This window comes from Myotis myotis, unplaced genomic scaffold (assembly GCF_014108235.1).
Source record: "Myotis myotis isolate mMyoMyo1 unplaced genomic scaffold, mMyoMyo1.p scaffold_m19_p_7, whole genome shotgun sequence".
In the NCBI taxonomy this organism is placed as follows: Eukaryota; Metazoa; Chordata; class Mammalia; order Chiroptera; family Vespertilionidae; genus Myotis; species Myotis myotis.
In genome coordinates, this window is record NW_023416379.1 from 78,438,749 (window position 1) to 78,457,530 (window position 18,782).

The 18,782-nt window shown below is 42.3% G+C and overlaps 1 protein-coding gene across 4 annotated transcripts in view; it reads left to right on the plus strand.

The window, feature by feature from the left end:
- Positions 1-18,782, plus strand: part of PKHD1 (PKHD1 ciliary IPT domain containing fibrocystin/polyductin) — a 401,585-nt gene that overhangs the window by 17,079 nt on the left and 365,724 nt on the right. For all 4 annotated transcript variants that reach the window (XM_036317771.1, XM_036317772.1, XM_036317773.1 and 1 more), the window contains exons 7-18: positions 1,814-1,892; positions 3,168-3,242; positions 4,542-4,606; positions 5,321-5,360; positions 6,229-6,299; positions 8,564-8,665; positions 9,469-9,564; positions 11,837-11,978; positions 15,080-15,194; positions 16,420-16,698; positions 17,744-17,833; positions 17,927-18,017. In XM_036317771.1, coding sequence (XP_036173664.1) covers positions 1,814-1,892; positions 3,168-3,242; positions 4,542-4,606; positions 5,321-5,360; positions 6,229-6,299; positions 8,564-8,665; positions 9,469-9,564; positions 11,837-11,978; positions 15,080-15,194; positions 16,420-16,698; positions 17,744-17,833; positions 17,927-18,017 — 1,245 coding nt within the window. The remainder of the gene's footprint in view (positions 1-1,813; positions 1,893-3,167; positions 3,243-4,541; positions 4,607-5,320; positions 5,361-6,228; positions 6,300-8,563; positions 8,666-9,468; positions 9,565-11,836; positions 11,979-15,079; positions 15,195-16,419; positions 16,699-17,743; positions 17,834-17,926; positions 18,018-18,782) is intronic.

The window sequence follows — 18,782 nt, forward strand, 5'->3', positions numbered from 1 at the left end:
TTAACAGTCGTTTACTGTGACGCAGAATCCTCCAGCCTCACAGTCTGGCTTAGCCATTTGTCAGATTCGGTTGGTCTTTCTCTCTCTGTTTAGAAATAAAACAGAAACTCACAAGAATTCTTAACTTCTACAGCCTGTTAGTAGTTTTTAAAATTATGCTCATCAAAGCTAGAAATCATGTCCACCAAAGTCAGGACATCAGTAATTGAGCCCTACTAAAATGAAGGAGAATTATTTTGCCAGTTGTTGGCAGTAGCAGAGACCTTCAGATAATAGGCTTTTGCCAACTCTCTGACCTTTGCCTAAGTCATTAGGTTTCCTCTCTTTCTACCCATTCACCTGTGAAGTGGCGGTAATACTTCCTGGAAGGTTCTCATTGTTTCAATACAGTCATCTACTGTGAAGGTGACAATTACATGGTAATGTTCTTTCAAGGCCACTGAAGTCCTCTGAATTCAGTGACCTCATGAACCCTATAGGTGCCCTTCTCTTTTCTATTTTATTTATTTATTTATTTTATTTATTTTTTTTTTTATTTTTTTTTTGATATATATTTTATTGAGTTTTTACAGAGAGGAAGGGAGAGAGATAGAGAGCTAGAAACATCGATGAGAGAGAAACATCGATCAGCTGCCTCCTGCACATCTCCCACCGGGGATGTGCCCGCAACCCAGGTACATGCCCTTGACCGGAATCGAACCTGGGACCTTTCAGTCCGCAGGCCGACGCTCTATCCACTGAGCCAAACCGGTTTCGGCTCTTTTCTATTTTAGAAGTTTTACCTCCCGACCCAACACGTCTCTCATGTGTAAACATGGTAGGTGATGATGAAAGATGACAGCATCGATGGTTAAATTCTGTAATTCTTTGAAAGGCACATTCTTCCAGGTTGGGGTTTGCGTGGTGATCTTTATTTAACATCATAACCTCGCTGTGATGTATTTGCTTAAAAGTTGCCTCCTGCAGGTCCACAGAACTGAGTTTAGCTGTTTTTCAACTATGGAAGTGACCAGCTCATGTAGGGCCCCCGAGCTCTTTCTGAGAAGGGGCTACTTTAGATTTCTTCCCCTACTCCTAGAAGCAGAGGGGCTAGGGGTTGTACTGAAGTGTGCCTTGCTGAAAGGAGACCACTGATGCCTGCAACTTCATTCATCTTATGAACTCAACAGAGGGGAGTATTAAGAAAAAACTTAATACCCAATGGAAAGCCCTGCAAGTCACATAGAGGAAACCTGGCAGACGTCACCCATGTTTCAGCAGGCAAGGCACACACCAGCTGTTTGTGGATCCCCAAATTACCCTACTTGAACATGAGCACATTAATGAAATGAACAAGACATGTGACTGTCCATAATTCTGCTGCCATCTCATGCCCTTTCTTTTAGTTCCTGTCAATTTGGGTCAAACATGATATTTATCTTTTGTACTCTGAGATATGAAAAAAAAGTTTAGTATCCCTGAGTACCCATCCAGGTGATAGGAGCCTCCTCATATCACAGGAGTTCATATTAGCAAGTGTCCAGAGGAAAGTCTCATGAAGCGTGGAGCAGCCCGAGGCATGCTGTTCTTCAATCCCACATTGGGTGGATGGCCTACACACAGGCAGGCAAGTAGAAAGGAGCCATGTACAGAAACCGGCTGCTCCTCTTGAAAGCTTCATGCTTCATGGGACTGTGAGGAAGGCCCACTATTCCTTCTATGCAGGAAGGACCAACTTGGCCATATTGAAATGTATAAAAAATACAGTTTATGTTATTCTTTTAGAGTTTGAGCTAAGTATATCCAATTTTTAAAAATCTTCTCCACTAAACAGGACAACTAATACATGTGCATGGCTGGATTATCACTGGACGATTGGAAACCTTTGATTTTAATGCTGAGTACATTGATAGGTAAGCATGTGTTTCTTTTGACGTACGACTAGTTACAAATATGCTGTATTGCTTCCTGGGGCCGGCTTCCCTGATAGCAATAAATTGTAAGCAGTTGGCACAGAATTACTATTTTCCCTCTTTGCAGTTTATGGTCCCTGGTGAGCTGGGCTTCAGCAAACTTTGCTAATGTAATTGCGACTGGTCGATTAAGTTTGTCCATTTATTTACTGACAACTAGTCACTCTGGGCTCAGTGTGAATTATACTGTAATTGCATCTGTGGATTTTCTTTTTCCATTCTTCCCCTTCCCCGTTTTGTTCCTCAGGATGAACTAAATTCTTTATAAAATGATGTGTGAACCCAAAAGACCATTAACTTCCTTGCTTGGTTGCTCTCCGTTTGTGCATTTAGAAATTCTATTAGTGTGATCAGAGGAAATACGGAAGAAGGTACTGCAAGCCATTGAGTCTTTAATGTTTTCTGGGAGTGATTAGGATGTCAACATGACTTTTTCTATTGGAAGTTTTAAAAAAATGGAATGTGATACTACTAAGTAATTCATACCAGAAAGAGAGGAGACTAAGAGGGGAGCGTTGAAGGTGGTTATTTAACCTATGAAGCAATTACAGTGAGAGTTTACAAAGTAGAAGGCACATACTCTTACTATGTGCTCGGCTGAGCCGATCCTGTATACTGTGTCTAGTTTTTCCTTCACCCCCTGGACAGGGTGGGCCATCCTCCTCTGTTCCGCTTCCTCTCTTTGATTCTTCCCTAGTTGAAGAGAACGGGACTCGAGTACTCTCAAGATTTACATTTCTGGCATTCAGTAATGGTCAACTTGTCTTAAAAGGAAATTAATTTTCCTGTGGAAGATAGAAGCCCAAAGCACACCATTGGCAATATGCCTTATTCACTACTTGGTTCCATTTTAGCCTTGGTCTGGGAAGCAGTCTTTGAAAGCGGGAGCAAAGGCATAAACTCCTCTATAGCTTTATGTAGACCCACTGTAGCCAAAGTGGAGATGATGAAGCTTCTTTTTCGGGGGAGAAGAAATGCTCCCTCTGCAATGTGAGAGGATGAACCATGAGACAGTTTTGTGCACCCCTACCTTCAGGCTGAGAACTTGGTTCAACATGTCCTCAGGGGACAGACTTCACCCACCTGCAGGAATACTCCATAAATCCACAGGAGAATGTTCACAACAATGTTTTGTCTGAGTTTTGCCTGGAATGCTTGCTGGAAGCATTGCATACTATTGTCTCTTGTCTGCCCCCAACCCCCTTTTTTTCCCAGCCCATTGATCTTGGAAGCTCAAGGAGACTACTGGGTCACTCCTTGCTCTCTTGTAAATAGGCAGACTGGAAGCAGGTGAGTGTTTTTCTTGCCAGTATATATGCTTTTAGGTTCTTCCACCTGGGTAGAACACACACACACACACACACACACACACACACACACACACACACACACAACTCTTTTTAAGTACAAATGCCCATAATTGTGGAATGCTTTGTCTTTAGACTCTTTAGTAATTAATTCAAAACGCAAATTGAAGTGATTCTGAAACCTTTCTTGAAAACAATAGCTACTCTTCCTAGTGCTTACGGTAGGCCATGCCCTGCTCCAATGCTTTACGGTTAAGCCACTCAGAACCTCGTGAGTAAATATAGTTATTAGTCTCACTTGATAGCTAAGGAAACTGAGGCACAGAGAGGTTAAGTAACTTGCCCAGTGTCTCACAAAGAGAAGGTGGCAAAGGTAGGATTTGAACTCTGGCTGGCTAACCAGCCTCTAGAGTTCGTGCTCTTAACCACTATACTGTAGTGACCAGCTAAAGAAAGCAACTACTATATATATTTATTTATTTCAATGACTATTTTTAAAATGTGTGTCTACATACTTACAGTCCAGATAACCAACATTTTTGCTGGATTTTCACTTTACTCTAGACCAGCGGTTCTCAACCTGTGGGTCGCAACCCCTTTGGCAGTCGAACGACCCTTTCACAGGGGTTGCCTAAGACCATCCTGCATATCAGATATTTACATTATGATTCATAACCGTAGCAACATTACAGTTATGAAGTAGCAACGAAAATAATTTTATGGTTGGGTCACAACATGAGGAACTGTATTTAAAAGGCCAGAAGGTTGAGAACCACTGCTCTAGACTAAATGGATTAACCTCCCTTTGAGGTCATCACAAAAATTATACTCTATGGCGTAGCTTTTTGGAATAGCATTTAGTAGAGCCAAATTCTATAATGTGGTTTCTTCCTGGTGTCTTAAATTTGTCTGCCCAGGACAAACTTTTTTGAGTTCACTCCTGCTAATAGATTTTTTAAAATAAGAATTTTGCTATCCTTGTCATAAAAGAGATTTTGGAAAGACAGGACTGAATGGAGGGAGTAAGTAAAATGTCTCTCACACTGTGTTTTTGACTGGTGGCACATGAGATGACAACCCTAGTTAGTGGTGCCCTAAGCATCTGTCCCAATGACTTCGTTATGCTTTTAATATCTACCAACTTTCTCTGGCTAATTTGCTATTATTATTATTATTATTATTATTATTATTATTATTGCTTTACTTTTATGACTAAAGGGTTAGAACTTCTGAACTGAGTTGTCTGGGAATTGTCACCTCAGGTGTTTGGTTCTTTCCCTAGCTACCCCCTTCAGGAAGACCATGGTCTTGGCACTCTGCAGTGCTGTGTGGAAGGCAACTATATTGGTATGTTTGCAAAGTATCGGCTTTAAAGTCTTATTCATTTCTTTCTCTATATGGGGAAAAAAACTACTTCAAGCATTGGTTCTCATGAGGATGATAATAGTAACTACCATTGTTGAGAACTCCCTACAAACCCTATATAGATTCCCGGTCGGTGTGGCTCAGTGGTTGATCATCGACCTATGAACCAGGAGGTCATGATTCGATTCCCGGTCAGGACACATGCCTAGGTTGCCGACTCGATCCCTAGTAGGGGCCAGTCAATTATGATTCTCTCTCATTGTTGCTGTTTCTATCACTATCTTCCTCTCCCTTCCTCTCTGAAAACAATAAAAACAAAACAAAAACCATATGTAAAGAAGTTTTAATATAAACTAATATCATCCTCACAATAAACCTGTGAGATTGGTGGAACTATTTTCACTTTAAAGGTGATAAAGTGAAGGTAGTAATCAGTGGAGTAGGATTTCTCAGTTGGTCTGACTTTAAGCCTGAACTCTTACCTGCCACCCGCTAATACATTTCTCCTTTTATTGGTGGATGTTGCTGATGGAGCAGAGATGCGATGTGTATATTTTGGGCACCATTGAGGAAATTACTGGTTTGGGTCATGGCTTGATGATATCTGGAGTCCTTGGGGTAATGACAGCAATGGCCTGGCCCAGGTGATTCATGCAGATTCCTGTATTAATGTCTGTTTTTGTTTGTTTGTTACAGGTTCCCAGAATGTTAGTTTCTCAGTATTTAACAAAGGAAAGTAAGTAAGTGGGAGGAACCAAATTTATCATCATTTGTATTATCTTTCTCTTGTCTTGCTTCCTTTCTTTAACCTTGTATAAAAATTTTCAAACATACATGAACAGAATAGAATGATAAAACCATGTGTACCCACTTGATCTCTTTTATTTGGGTAGATAAAATTGATTCCTTTGCACTCATCTTGAAATAATGTAAATATTTTAATGTGATGATGGTCAGAATTTTGGGAATTACCTCATGAGTAATCTCATAGCACTGCAAATTTAAGATAGTACACAAAATTTTAAATACATTGTGCCATTCAGGAATTTCATGATGGGAAGGGTACAAATTTCATAGAGGTATGGAGAGATAAATTAAAATTTTAAATTTCTTTCTGCATGACTTACCTCATGTTCTGTCACTATATAATTTGGCAGGTATTTTCCTTAAAAACACATTGTCTAAATAATGTTGATTTCATTGTTATGATGGTGACATGTTACTCTCAGCTACACAGTCCAAAGTATGGGTATTCTCTGTCTCTCTCTGTCTCTCTCTCTCTAAGTTAGGAAGGAATAAAACTAATATTCATTGAGTATCTCCTATAGGCCAGCTCCATATCAAGCCCTTTCACATTCATCATTTCATTTCATGCTCTCAATACTCTGTGAAATTGGTATTATTCTTCTCATACAGTCACTGTCTAGATCAGAATACTTTGCCCCGTTGGTATAATTCTCTAGTCATCAAAAGGAGCTGATATTTAAACTGTTCTAAAGATTATTGGAGGTTAGTTCACAATCTTCCTTTTAGGCAGCCAATCAAAAAAAAATATGCCATTTCAGATGCTCTATTCATCTAAAACAATTTTGTCTTTTTTAAAGGTCAATGGTCCATAAGAATGCATGGCTGATCAGTGCTAAACAGGACCTTTTCCTGTATCAGACATACTCAGGTACTAGTCCCTTCACGCTATACTCCTCACTCCTTCCCTCACACCTCACTGAACCGTGGGCCCTCCTTCCAAAGTTCTTAGTGCTAGAAAGTGCAGGTCTAATTCTAAATCTTATGCGTGTAATTAATATACTATGGGAAGTATACTCTCCTTGCCACCCACCCCAAAAGCTTTTGTGAGTCGGCCCATCAATATTGAACCTTGATTATCAGGTAGGCTGGCAGGTATCTCTGATCACATAACTATTTCATATTTCAAGCACCAATATCTTCTTGTGATGTGGACTCTCAGGCCAGAACTTCCTCATAGCAGAGCAGGCTGTTATGCAAAGAGCCCAAGGCTGACCTCCTTTATCGCTGGCATTAAATTACTAGTTGAGTTTGGTTAAGTCATTTAGCCTTTCTGAACCCCAAACAAACATCTATAAAGTGGACAGGATGGTGCTTGTCCTTCTAACTCCATAAATTGTTGATGAAGCAGATGAGTTTGGGATTCTCTCATCTCCACATCAATTCAATCACCAATTTCTACCAATTTTATCTGCCATATATTTCTTAAATATGACGTATCCACTCTGTCTCTACAACCATTGCCTTAATTCAGGATTCCATCATTTCTTGCCTGGCATGCTGCAGTAGTTCCTAAGGGGCCCTGACCTGCCATTTGTCCCTGCTGATCCATGCTCTGCATAGCCACCACCGTTCACACATCTGATGCCTCTCCCCTGCTTACCATCCACCTCCAAAGGCTTCTCATACTCTGACCTCTTCCTTGTCTGTTTCTCCATCTCTCTCTCTCTCTCTCTCTCTCTCTCTCTCTCTCTCTCTCTCCCTCTCCCTCTCTCTCTCTCTCTCTCTCTCTCTCTCTCTCATTCCAGCAACTCTTAAATTCACTGTGCACCCCTTCACCTGGCCAGTTCTAATTCGTCCTTTAACATTCACTTTCTACTCTACCATACCCTCTCCCCTCACGTAAATCTCTCCTGGGCACTTTCCTATTCTCCCTCTAATTTCACTAGCCCAAGATATAATAATTATACTTTTGTGTACCTGCCCTTCCTTATTCTTTTGATCTCCTTGAGGATGGGGACTATTTTGTATTCATCTTTATATTCCTTGTGCTGCATCATATGTGCTCTGTGAATGTTGAAAAGAATTATAAAATAGTAGATGAAAAGAAGGAGGTTATTAGTGTTGAATTTTGATACTTGAGTGTGGAGATCCATCTTTGCCCCCACATATCTCCTCTGCTTTGTCTCATGGACCAAAGTGTTATCTAGGAGATGCCCTGATAAAATTCATATTTGGAAGTGGTACTTTCAATTTATCATAGATCATGGCTCCTCTTTCCCCTTGAGGGAATAAAATTTAGAACTGTCCAAGTTTGATCATAGAAGAGCAAAGGATCAGGGAAAGTGAAACTCCTAGGGATATGTGACATGTTCTTGTAGGGTTTTGAAGCAATCAGGAGACAGCATGAAAATGGGTGTGAGGTGGTAAGTGCGGGGAGTGAGGGGGTAGGGAGGTGAGGGGATGGGTTCGGGACATGCAGTAAGGGGACGAGTGCAAGGATACTGAAGACAGTGTGATCCATTCCTTTGCTTAGAGCAAATTCAGACTCATGGTTAAACTGAGGCCTTGCATGGTGCATCCAAAGGTGATTCCTGCATAAAGTATAACCTCCTGTTTTGTGACTTGAGGCTGGGAGAGAGATTTCCTAAGAAAGCATCATGGTATGTAGGTATTTTAGCTCAGAGCCTGAGTGACTGCATTTCCCTTTCCTTTCAAATATTGCTCCTGTTTCATCCCAAGAATCCATTCCGGCCCTGGCCAGTTTGGCTCAGTGGATAGAGCGTTGGCCTGTGAACTGAAGGGTCCCGGGTTCGGTTCTGGTCAAGGGAAAATACCTGTGTTGCGGGCTCGATCCCCTGTAGGGCACGTGCAGGAGGCAGCCAATCGATGATTCTCATCATTAATGTTTCTCTCTCTCTCCCTCTTCCTTCCTCTCTGAAATCAATAAAAATATATATTTAAAAAAAAATATTGCTCCTGTATAATATATGTTATCATACATATTATTATGTGTGAGTCCTTTTTTATTTTCTGCATTTTAAAATGACTGTTACTAGAAAAGATTTCAACTGTTTCTTAGTCTTAGAAAGTTACGGTAGGACATAAATTATTGATAGTTTCTGTTGTATTATTATCTGGGTCACATCCTGGTCTATATTTGGAAGCTTACTTTTTTTTTTTTTTCTCTTGCAGAAATACTGTCTGTGTTTCCAGAAACTGGGAGCCTTGGGGGAAAAACAGACATCACAATTACAGGAGACTTCTTTGACATCCCTGCCCAGGTCACCATTGCAGGTACCTAAGTTGAAATGGCTGAAAATAGTTCACAGTTTTAAATGCTGTAGGAGATTATGTGTCTCTTAGGGCATTGAGAGGGTATGGGGGAAGCAATCTTTGTCTCTTCTGACTCATCGTGCTACCCCGCTCTCATATTATACCTGTGTTTGGTTGAGATCATGATCCTGTAGCTCTGCTACACGTAACAGGAATAGGATGTCCTCAGACACACTCACAATTCATGGGCAATTCCCTCGGGTGTCCCCATCTTGGGAGTGAAGGGAGAGAAAAACGTATAGCTGCCTCTTCACAAAGGTCTGCACCTACTAATAGGCAACCCTTCCCCTTCTCCCTACTTAGCCCTCTCTGCGTGGACAGGCTGGAGTGGGCAGGAAATTGCTCTGCAGATTGTTCTGGAATGCCCTATGGCAAACTCGTGTGTGGAACCTATCTAGAACCTTTAGTTATGCTAGGTGGATGCTCCTCTAGGTGGTGACACCAAGATGCAGGAAAATGCCCTTACACTCTCACGTCACACGTTCCCCAAGCTCAGCTGAGGGGTCAGTACACCCTCAGTGGATGGCACTGCGTTGCTTTCTTTCGGATTTTTATAAGCTGCCCTGTGCTCTACTGCCCTGTACTCTCCCTTTCCTGGCCTCCTTCAGTGGGGGTGACAAGTTTTGCTATACTATTTACATTCAGCCCTGTGCCTTAGAATAGGAGCCTGGCTACTTCAGTGTGGTCCTGTGGGCTTGCCATCAAATTCTATGTATCTATCTCTCTAACCTATAAGTATATCTAATTTTAAAAATTCTCCTCAGGCATTCCATGTGATGTTAGACACGTGTCTCCCACGAGGATTGCGTGCACCACTAGGGCCCTGGAAGAAGGTGCAAGGCTCACTGCTCCGCAGGCAGGTAAGGAGGCCACCAGGGCTGGTCAGTGACCTTCGGTTACATTTTAGCCAGGATGGGCTTGGAAGTAGGAATGAAAGTGTTGGCGTTCTGTCTCAGCTTTTGACTGGTTGCTCAGTGAGCTCTGGGTCCATGATACCACTGTCAGGGCTTTCCTCTCAGAGTGGCTCTTAGCTTTATTCAGATTCTCATCAACATTGCACTCCTGGCCCCAGCCAGATGGACTGCCAATGGGGTTCAGTGGAGACCACGATCCCAGAAGCATAACTGCAATCAAGTCATTGTTATCCGGGAGCATTAGAGCTTGCTCAGGCCAGAGAGTGGGGCACAGTGGGTGCACTTAAATGGTTGTTTCTTCTCTGAGGCACCTGCCTGTGACTGAAAAGTAGGGCTGTGCTGTGCCATTGCCGCCAAGTTATGGTTGAAGTGGGCAGAAATGAAGAAGGCGAAGATCCCCCTGTCCTTCTCTGTTTAAAGCTTCCACCTCATGGCTACAAATGGAAAGCACACAACTGGGGCACTTTTCTGGGAAGCATTAGGACTGGAGGCTCAAGTGTAGCTAGGGATGGGGGCAGCTGGCGTCTTACACAGCCCGGAATGGCAAGCTGCCGCCTGTATTCCTCGCCTGCCCCGCATGGCTGACTTCCTGGTTAAACTCCAGGCAGTGAACTCACTTCCAGGATCTCAGCATTTAGAAGGTAGAAGGCAGAAGGTGGAGAAACCTTTCTAAAGAAAGGCCATTTGGGTGTGAAAATGCATGCAAAGCTTTGGCTGGGCCTTCTCCACGTCCCAGATCTGCAGTTTGTACTCAGGGAAAGCTCCCATCCAAGGAAATCACCGAAGCAGGTGCTGGAGAGAATGTGTCCTTTGTCAGGAAATGGAGAATTGTCCCCTCTTTGAGGGGTTCCTGCCTTAGCTACTTGGGTAATGGTAGGATAATTTCCTGAATGCAGCTGTTCTTGAGGATCAACAGTGCCCTTTATGAAGATGCTTGGAAGTTCCTTCTGTGGAAGTAGAGCAGACTATTATGTAATGCAGCGGCTCTCAATGGTCCGCAGGGGACGTTTGGTAATGCCTGGCAGTTACAACTGGGAAGGTGGTGGTGCTGCTACTGGCCACTAGTGGCTGGAGTCCAGAGGTGCCACTAAACATCCTTCAATGCACAGGACCCCCTACACCCAGTTATCCAGCCCAAAGTGCTGAGGTTGAGAAACCTCAAGGAATATATCAAAATATGCTCTTATTTTTCTACTTATTCCTTATCATTTCCCCTTTTAAAGATTAATGAGGAGTAATAGTAGTAGTTTAAAATAATAACTACTGTCACTGTCCTTTATTGAGTACTCAGTATATTTTAGACTCTTTGTGTATATAGTTCAAGCACTCTTAGTCTTTTTTTTTTTTGGCCAGAATTGTCAATTTACCAAGTTTCCTCCCAAGCTTTATTAAGATATAATTTACATATAACTCAAGCTTCATTAGTCTTTTCTGCACTATCTCTATTTATTATTGGCCCCATCCACGAGAAAATGGAGGCATCAAGCAGTTTGCTCAAAGCTGCACATTTAATAGGCAGCAGAGCTGGCATCTGAACCCACAAATATGTGATTCCCAAGCCTTTACCCTCAATCCAAGTTTGTATCCAATATTGATTACACATGGGCCTTTGGTCTTAGTGTTCGCTTAAAATAAAACACAAATTAATGAGTACAACATCATTGAAAATGTCTCTTAATAGCTGCATGTCACATGATTTGTTTTATGTGCAGATTCACAAACTGAGGCCATGACATGAGAAAAATGTAAGGGTTGCCAATTTTCTGAGGAATAAAAAGATCTCAGGGAATACAACTCCCAAGCTGGATTGGACATTAAAAGATGCTGAATCCACTCCTCAACCGTCAGGTCCCAAGTACACGATCACATCTTCCCCTTTACTCCACCCCAGTTTGCTTGCTTACATTTTCTCTAGGACTCGGGCCTCTTCTCCAGACACTCTCATTAAAAAAGACTCCCTACTCTTCTCTGGTCCTCTAAAAGTATTTCCCCTTACCGTTCCTCATCCACCCTCTCTCCAAGAGGCGAAATCCCACCCCAAGCAATATTTACTGCTTTGCAGAACATTAGTATCACCTATAGGACCTCTCCCATGCCCTTCCCACCTGGGTCTCAGTTGACTCACCTTTCTAGTTAGTACCTGGATCATCTTTACTCTGTTGTATGCAGTAAAGCAGTTCCTCAGTTTGGGTATTTATGAAGTATACCTGTCTTCCAGGCAACCGGGGGCTTCTTTTTGAGGTTGGAGATGCTGCTGAGGGCTTAGACCTGACTGAAACCACCCCTGGGTACAGGAGGCAGATTGTTCCTAACGCCAGTTCTCCATTTGGATTTTGGTCAAAGGAAGGGCAACCTTTCAGGTATGTTGTGGGAAAAGTGAGAGTCCGTGTCCAAAGCATCTTTAGGAGACAGATAAGTAAACTATGAGGTTTCCAGGATAAAATTTATAATGTCCACCAATTTCACAACAGAGTTTGATCATTGTTATTTACTGGTTTTGGTCATACTAATGTACTGTAGGTCTTTTATAGGTGCATGCTAACTTTAAAGAAATATATTTTTATTGATTTCAGAGAGGAAGGAAGAGGGAGAGAGAGAAAGAAACATCAGTGATGAGAGAGAATCATTGATCAACTGCCTCCTGCATGCCCCACACCAGGGATTGAGCCCACAACCTGGGCATGTACCCTGACTGGGAATCGAACTATGACCTCCTGGTTCATAGGTTTACGCTCAACCACTGAGCCACGCAGGCTGGGCAGGTGCATGCTAAATTTTGAACAATCGATAAATTTCATACTTGATACAACTTAGTTTACAATTTGATTTGGAGATGACTATTAATTGGCATATTGAGTTGAGTAGGCTAAGAGACTTAAGCGAGAGCAGGGTAAAATTTGCTGCGGGTACGGGTACGTGGTTAAGACATGAAACTCACATTCGGATGATGCAGAAGAAAGATGCCAGCATTTGCCCATTGGTCATATGAGGGAGCAAAGGCTGGAGCCTTAGGAGACATTGTTTCAGTAGTAGTGACTGCAATGTGATTGTGGCTTTGAATCTTTTTAACCCCTGCAAGGATATTGCCAAAATTTCTGGTTCTCCAAAGTGGGCTTAAAAGTATAAAAAAATGAGAATTTCTTAGACACACTGTTTCCTTAATGTACTCCCAATGTATATATAGAAGCATGGATCCTCACTGTGTTATCCTTTATCTTTTGAGAGAGGCTGGTCATGACCCTGAGTGTGAGTTGGAGCCATTCTGTGAGCTCCTCCAAGGATTTGGCCATACTCATTGTTAATTCAGTTGTGGAATGAAAAGCTTTTTCCTGTTCAGGGAATTTCAGACATTGAAGAAGCCAAGTAGGAGGGAAATCTGTGAACAGAATCGAGTTTCTGTTGTCCTGGAAGTCTTACTAACTAGGCATTTAACCACCAATATACGGTTTTAAAGTAGCAATAATCTGTGGTCCTTTATGGCACCTAATTCATCTTTGTTATCCTTTTTGAGGCCCATCAATGATGTTCAAAGGAAACCTTTTAACTATAGTTAGTGTGTGGAGTGGTAAGGAAAGAGTCAAACCACCTCAAAAGACGACCTATAGGGTATGTCTCTTTAACTGCTATTTTGAGGAGCCATAAACCAGAGAGTAACTCTTCTTTTATGTCATTAATTTCTTTAAAATTCAAAAATGTTTAGAATTGGAATATTTATTAATTGATAAATTAATTATATTGATGGACCTTTAAAATAGTTATTTTCAAAACTATTTCAGAATATACTTTAAAAATATAATTTTTATTGATTTTAGAGAGGAAGGGAGAGGGAGAGAGAAACATCAATGATGAGAGAGAATCATTGATCTTCTGCCTCCTGCATGCCCCCATACCAGGGATCAAACCTGCAACCTGGGCAAATGCCCTGACCGGGAATCGAACTGTGACCTCCTGGTTCATAGGTTGACGCTCAACCACTGAGCCATGCTGCCTGGGCTCAGAAAATATTCTTGATATTTATTGGGGTAGTGTAATAATTCTCTTATCCATATATTAAACATTGTAACATTGTTTGCAATCTGATGTATTCTAATTTAAGATCGCTAACATGTTCAGTTGACTCTTCTCTGTGGACAGTAGCCTTTTAAATTGGGAAAAAAGACTCTTTGCAGGTATTGGGGTATCTGGTAAGCTCAGAGCAAATACTTTTGGTTTTGTGTGTGAAATATTACCTAATTAGTAAACCCCCAAACAATTGAAAACAATTTACTGACCACCTAGATTCAGTACTGTGAGTGTTAGAAGGTCTTGAACAAGGTCCTCGTCCTTGTGGAGTGACCACCCTTGTCACGCACATGTACAGCCAAAGAGCAAGGCAAGACGGCATGCACTGAAATTCCTCAGTGTACCCACGTGTGTGTCCTGATCTTCTCATTCAGTTCACTTGATACATATTGAGTTATTGCCATGTCTCAGGCCTTCTAGGATCAATGACTTCATGAGACACAACACTGAGGAAGTATTTCAGAGTTAGTTTGCAGATGAGGAACTGTGGTCTCCAGTAGGTAAAGTGGTTTTTCTAATATTGCACAATTATCAAGTGGCAGAACCAAGTTCTGAATTTTTCTGACTTCAAGGCCTATAATTTCTCCCTAAATTCACCTAAGCCACATTAGGGCACATGTCCCTCTTTCCCCATGGGAATATGGTTTATAAAAGGACACACTTGAATGTCAAACCCTACATAAACGAACACCTGTTTCTAGGAAGTGAATGTCTGCACGAGGGAGAGGAAATGGAGCGAAGTCCCTCTCGATATCTATCATTTTGGGCCATTTCAGGTCTATCACTTTACTCATAAAGAAATGCACAGTATCATCTAGAAGTCAAGATTATTTGGGAGGAAACATTCTAGCTAATGTATGATTATCCCCATACACGGACAGCTGCACAGACTGAATGTAAGGTGGCTAATGTGTGACTTCAGCCAGAGGGGTGATCTAATATAGCTTCTGACATACGAATGTGCTAGAGATGGAGACAAGGAACAAGGGTTCCAGATCAAGTCAGAGCAATTCCTGATCAGTGATCTCCCTTTCTTTCTAATAATAAGCATAATGTTTACTATTGATTGAACTCCTACCAGGGACCAGACCCTGCACTGCTGCGTGAGGTAGGTTCTCAGCAAAGCCTCCAGACAGCCTGATGCTGGGGCTTCCACTTTCCCAAAGAGGATGTGACTGCAGGGGAGCTGTGGCTGGTGTGAAAGGATGGGTTGAGATATTGAGACTAGTTGGGCGCCACAGCTGTTTCCAGAGTACAGTGGCCAATCCCGTGGCACAAAAGTCAAGTGTTTCCTCCTCATTACCATAAAGAAGAACAAAGTACAGGCGGAACTACTTGCTGGGTCAGCGATTCGGGCCTTGGTTGCTTTCGCTTGACCCTGTGTTCCTCTGCGTTACAGAGCACGGCTCAGTGGATTCTTTGTGGCCCCAGAAACAAATAATTACACTTTCTGGATCCAGGCGGACAGCCAAGCTTCCCTGCATTTCAGTCCGTCAGAGGATCCTAGGACCAAGGTATTCGCCTTCTTCTCATTTTCCTTTTCCTGTCCCCAGTCCTTCACTCATAAAAAAAATAAATAAATAAAAAATCTAAAACTAAAACTCTCATGTTCTACAAATAGTTGTAACACACCATTAGGCAAATATAGAGTCTTTTTGATGGGGGGGAGGGGTTCATTAGAAACGTTTTTAATTGAGATATAATTGACATGCCTTTAATTGTTGAAAACAAATTTGGTTGAATGTGTTGGCATCTACTGTTTATTGAGCACTTACTGTAGGCTGGGCATTATGCTACATTTTTTATATGCCTTGTCTCTAATTTTCACAGCATTTCTGTGAGCTATGTCTATTTATTTCTATTTTTCAGATAAGGAAATTGGGATTTAGAAGGATTGTATGGTCAATCCAGGGCCACTTGGGATCATAAGAGCTGTATTTAGGATTCAAACCCCAATTTTTTCTTACTCCAAAGTTTGCGCCTTGCCCCCTAATTTTGGGTAGGGATATAATCAGTCTTCTGTAGGAATTTCCCCATCAGTTTTGAAGGGTAAGAAAAGTTTATTTTAACAAACAGCCAAATTCACTAGTGCTATTGATAAGGAACCAAAAGATCTCTTTTCAAGTTATTAATATACTTCTATTAAATTAAGCATATTAATTGCTAGTTGGCTAGAGGAACATTTTAGATTTTGATGTGATCACTCCTTCTGCATTTCTTTTTTTAAAAAATATATTTTATTGATTTTTTACAGAGAGGAAGGGAGAGAGATAGAGAGTTAGAAACATCGATCAGCTGCCTCCTGCACATCTCCCACTGGGGATGTGCCCGCAACCCAGGTACATGCCCTTGACCGGAATCGAACCTGGAGCCTTTCAGTCCGCAGGCCGATGCTCTATCCACCGAGCCAAACCGGTTTCAGCCCTTCTACATTTCTTGAAGGGCTTGGTAGTGCTTTATCCGCAGCATCACCTAAACACAGGGTCTCAGACTGGCTGTTCCTGCTCTAAAGGTGGCCCATGCAGCCTCTCCTCAATACTATTCAATTGAGAAAAAGAGGGGGAAGGAGGGGTGCAGAAGCATAAACAGCCACAAGCCTCACTGTGGCTTGGCTAACTAGTTGGAAAAGGCAGACCAGTCCTCAGGTCCTTGTTAATAGCTGACCAGACACTTGCTGTTGGAGAAGGAAATACTCAGAAGCTCCACAGTGCTGACCGTGATATGTTTATTGGGGCACAGGTGAAGGTGGCCTCCATCAGGGTGGGCACCGCTGACTGGTTTGACTCCTGGGAGAATGGGAATGATGAAGGCACCTGGCAACGGAAGTCCCCTAAGTTGGAGCTGCTCGGGGGAGCCAGGTACTACCTGGAGGCAGAGCAGCGTGGGAGAGCCCCCAGCGGGGGCATGAGAATTGGTGTCCAGATCCACAACACCTGGCTGAATCCCGATGTGGTCAGCACCTACCTGCGGGAGAAGCATCAGATCCGAATCCGCGCTCGGAGACTTCCGGAGATCCAGGTCTGCATGCCTTCCCCGTCCCATGGACGTAGGGTCAGGGCCTGAGTTCCGGAAGAGATATAATGGGGCCTAGTGGAGGATCACTACCTGGGAGCAGAAAATTTGAGTTGTAATGACCACTCTGCTGCCAGAGAAAAGGATATGTATCCAACAGGGTTGTGAGGACGTTTAAAAAAATGCAAAGTCTTGCTATTGAGATGACTTTATTCATGGACTTAGTTTCAGGAATTTAAGGTCCAGATAAATATTCTCTTGGAAACTTACTCCTTAGAGAAGAGATGAGGTCCTCTGAACACCCACACCCACACCCACGTGTGCATGCTAAAGCATGTGCACCCGAGATTTCATAGCCTTTTGACTATGTTTTCCCTATTGGCTGTGTTTTCTGAGTCTACTTTGTAAAGGTCAAGGCCTTTGGGTCTCTCAGTTGTGCCCCATACTTTTGTTGAATAATTTTGGTGTATTTTTGTTGTTCACTTTTTGGTGTACCAGGATGAGTCACTATGGACTCTGCTTTTTAAGCTTACACTCTCGTCGGAAAAATAACACCACATGTATATAAATAGCCACAAGAAAATAAATAAAGTCACAAGTGATATAAGCAGTTAAAAATAACAAGTGATATAAGATGATAGGTCTTACTCCATAATGAAAGTGTAAGGTACCTGGCAGGGAATGTATTGGAAGCCAAGCCGAGATGGAGTAAGCCTCTGAGAGTGTGACATGCCATGTGGCTGCTTCTGCCTGCCAGGCCCCTGGGAGAGAGAGAGAGTGCTTGGGGAGAAGAGAGGAAAGCGAGCCATTCAGGGGCAATGTGTGTGTGGAGGGAGGGAGTAGCAAAGATAAATTGGGAGACAGACGTGCACATTATTCCAAGGCAAGTTTTCATTAGGAGATAACACTTGTGTTCTCCAGATATTTCTAGATGATAGTTTAAAAATGGAAATTTTAATAAGAAAATAGCAAGCCAAGAAGTATGTTCTTAGATGACCTCTGTGGCTTGATTAGCACATGTCAGTAAGTCCTGTTACTCTTGATTTTTTAGATGCTAACTGTGTCTGGAAGTGGGAACTTCTTCCTTACTTGGGACAATGTCTCTAGCCAGCCTATCCCTGCAAATGCCACAGCCCATCAGGTGGGAACCTCCTTCAAACACGGAGAGGCGGGGGAGCCAGGGGTGGTCTTTATGTCCATGGTATAAACTCCTGGTAGCTTTTCTTTTCTACAGATTCAAACAGCCATTGAAGAGTTACTTGCAGTCAAATGCCAGCTGGAACCCTTTTCGGCTAACATCCTACTCCGAGTTGGATTTGAAGAAGGTGCTGTCCCTGGCTTGACAAATTGTGACCCTCTTCTCCATCATTCTCTCCCTCTCCCTCTCCCTCTCCCCCCCTCTCTCTGTCTCCTTCTCTCTCTTTCTCGTAAAATGGGAACAATCTTCATTTCCTCTCCAAGGTGCTAATAGAGTCAAGGAAGATACGGAAACTGGATTTGGACACTGAGCGGCCAAAGGAGTGGCTACTTTCTTGGGAGGGAGCTGCTTGGTGTGGTGTCCTCCTGAGCTGTCTGATGAGAAGCCGAGGGTGCTGGGGAGTCAGAGTTAAGGATCACAGTGGGAAAAGACTTGCAAAAGATATAGGTGGGAAGCGGCAAGACAGTACAAATCTTGTTTAAATTGCATCTTGAGTAAAGGAATTATTACATAAAACAGTAGTCTTAACAAATTATAAAAATGAAATGGTTTATTTTAAAAATACTAAGGCGAATTAAGTTGCAATTGACACTCCTTATCTTTTTACTTCTCAACAATTTTCTGTGTCTGGGTACACATGGAAATGGTAGTCCCCCTTTATGCAAACCCCCAGTGAGTACATGAAACCTTGGATATACCATGTTTTTTTCCTATACATACATACCTCTGATAAAGTTTATTTATAAATTCAGCAAGGAAGAGATTAACAGCCATAACTAATAATAAAATAGAACAGTCATAACAACATACTATAATGAAAGTTATGGGAATGTGGCATGTCTCCCTCTCTCTCTCAAAATATCTTATACTGTACTCACCCTTATTCTTTTTT